General features: G+C 38.5%; 1 protein-coding gene across 1 annotated transcript in view; it reads left to right on the top strand.

Moving 5' to 3' along the window:
• Positions 1-435, top strand: part of DSPP (dentin sialophosphoprotein) — a 4,874-nt gene extending 4,439 nt beyond the window's left edge. The window contains exon 4 of the mRNA XM_040488627.1: positions 1-435. This exon is cut by the window's left edge and continues 1,062 nt beyond it. Coding sequence (XP_040344561.1) covers positions 1-435 — 435 coding nt within the window.
• The last annotated feature ends 826 nt before the right edge of the window (positions 436-1,261 follow it).

Below are 1,261 nucleotides of genomic sequence, written 5' to 3'. Positions count from 1 at the left end.
AGCAGTGACAGCAGCAACAGCAAATCAGATAGTGATAGCAGTGACAGCAGCAACAGCGACAGCAGTGACAGCAGTGATAGTAGTGACAGTGACAACAGTGATAGCAGCGATAGCAGCGACAGCAGTGACAGTGATAGCAGCGACAGCAGTGATAGTGACAGTGACAACAGTGATAGCAGTGACAGCAGTAGCAGTGACAGCAGTAGCAGCAACAGCAGTGACAGTGACAGCAGCGACAGCAGCGACAGCAGTGACAGCAACAGCAGTGATAGCAGTGACAGCAGTGATAGCAGTGACAGTGACAGCAGTGACAGTGCATCTGATGGTAGTGATGAGAATCACAGCAAGAGCAAGGCTGGTAATGGCAACAATGGAGGTGACAGTGATAGTGACAGTGAAGGCAGTGACAGTAATCACTCAACCAGTGATGATTAGAACAAAATAAAAACCCACAAGATTTTTTTTTGAAAAGTCTAGTGAGTAATTTACAGGAAATGAAGATTTCTAAGGAAGGAAAGAAAGGGGAGACATAAACAAAAGATGTAAACATTCACAGAAACAGTGAGAGAAATAGTCAAATTGTCAGATTTGGAACCAAGTTCCCACACCCTCAGGAGAGAATCTGAATGCATGATCTTTGGTACGTGCATGTTAAAACACATTCTGAAAAGATTCTGTTAAAAGTACATATCTAAACATAAAAGAACAATTAAAATATTCTTTAATACTTTACATAGAAACCTCAAGTAATCACGTACTACATGATAACTTTAATTTAAATGCCAAGTGCTTCAGGGAATGTAGCAAGTAAACACATCTTAAAAACAACCTGTGGCATTGCTTTAATCTTTCAGGAATTATACATTCTGGATAGATGGTCTGCTTACTGCTGAGTAAAAGATGCTGTTACCATGATATTCAGCTTGGCTACGCATTCATTTGCTTGTTCTAAGGAAGAAATAAACTTGTAACATGAATAAGAAATGCAGCAACAACTGAACCTATCTGGACCATGGGAATAATCTATCTCATTATTGAATGGAATAATTACAAATTAGAAAAAATTTAAAGAGTGCTAGTCAGAAAATAATTCAGAGGCTGGTTTACATAACAAAATCTGATGTACAGTATTTCATTCCTGCAAAGCACTGGAAATTTAGCATAATGTTCCTTAAACTATTGACAAAATTGATGCAGTACTTAGAACAGTGTCTTGCCTCCAGTAGCACTCTCCAACTATTAATAAATAAATGATACATGA

This window comes from Herpailurus yagouaroundi, unplaced genomic scaffold (assembly GCF_014898765.1).
Source record: "Herpailurus yagouaroundi ecotype Mexico unplaced genomic scaffold, PumYag 28, whole genome shotgun sequence".
NCBI classification, from domain to species: Eukaryota; Metazoa; Chordata; class Mammalia; order Carnivora; family Felidae; genus Herpailurus; species Herpailurus yagouaroundi.
This window is presented reverse-complemented; position numbering and strand designations above follow the sequence as displayed.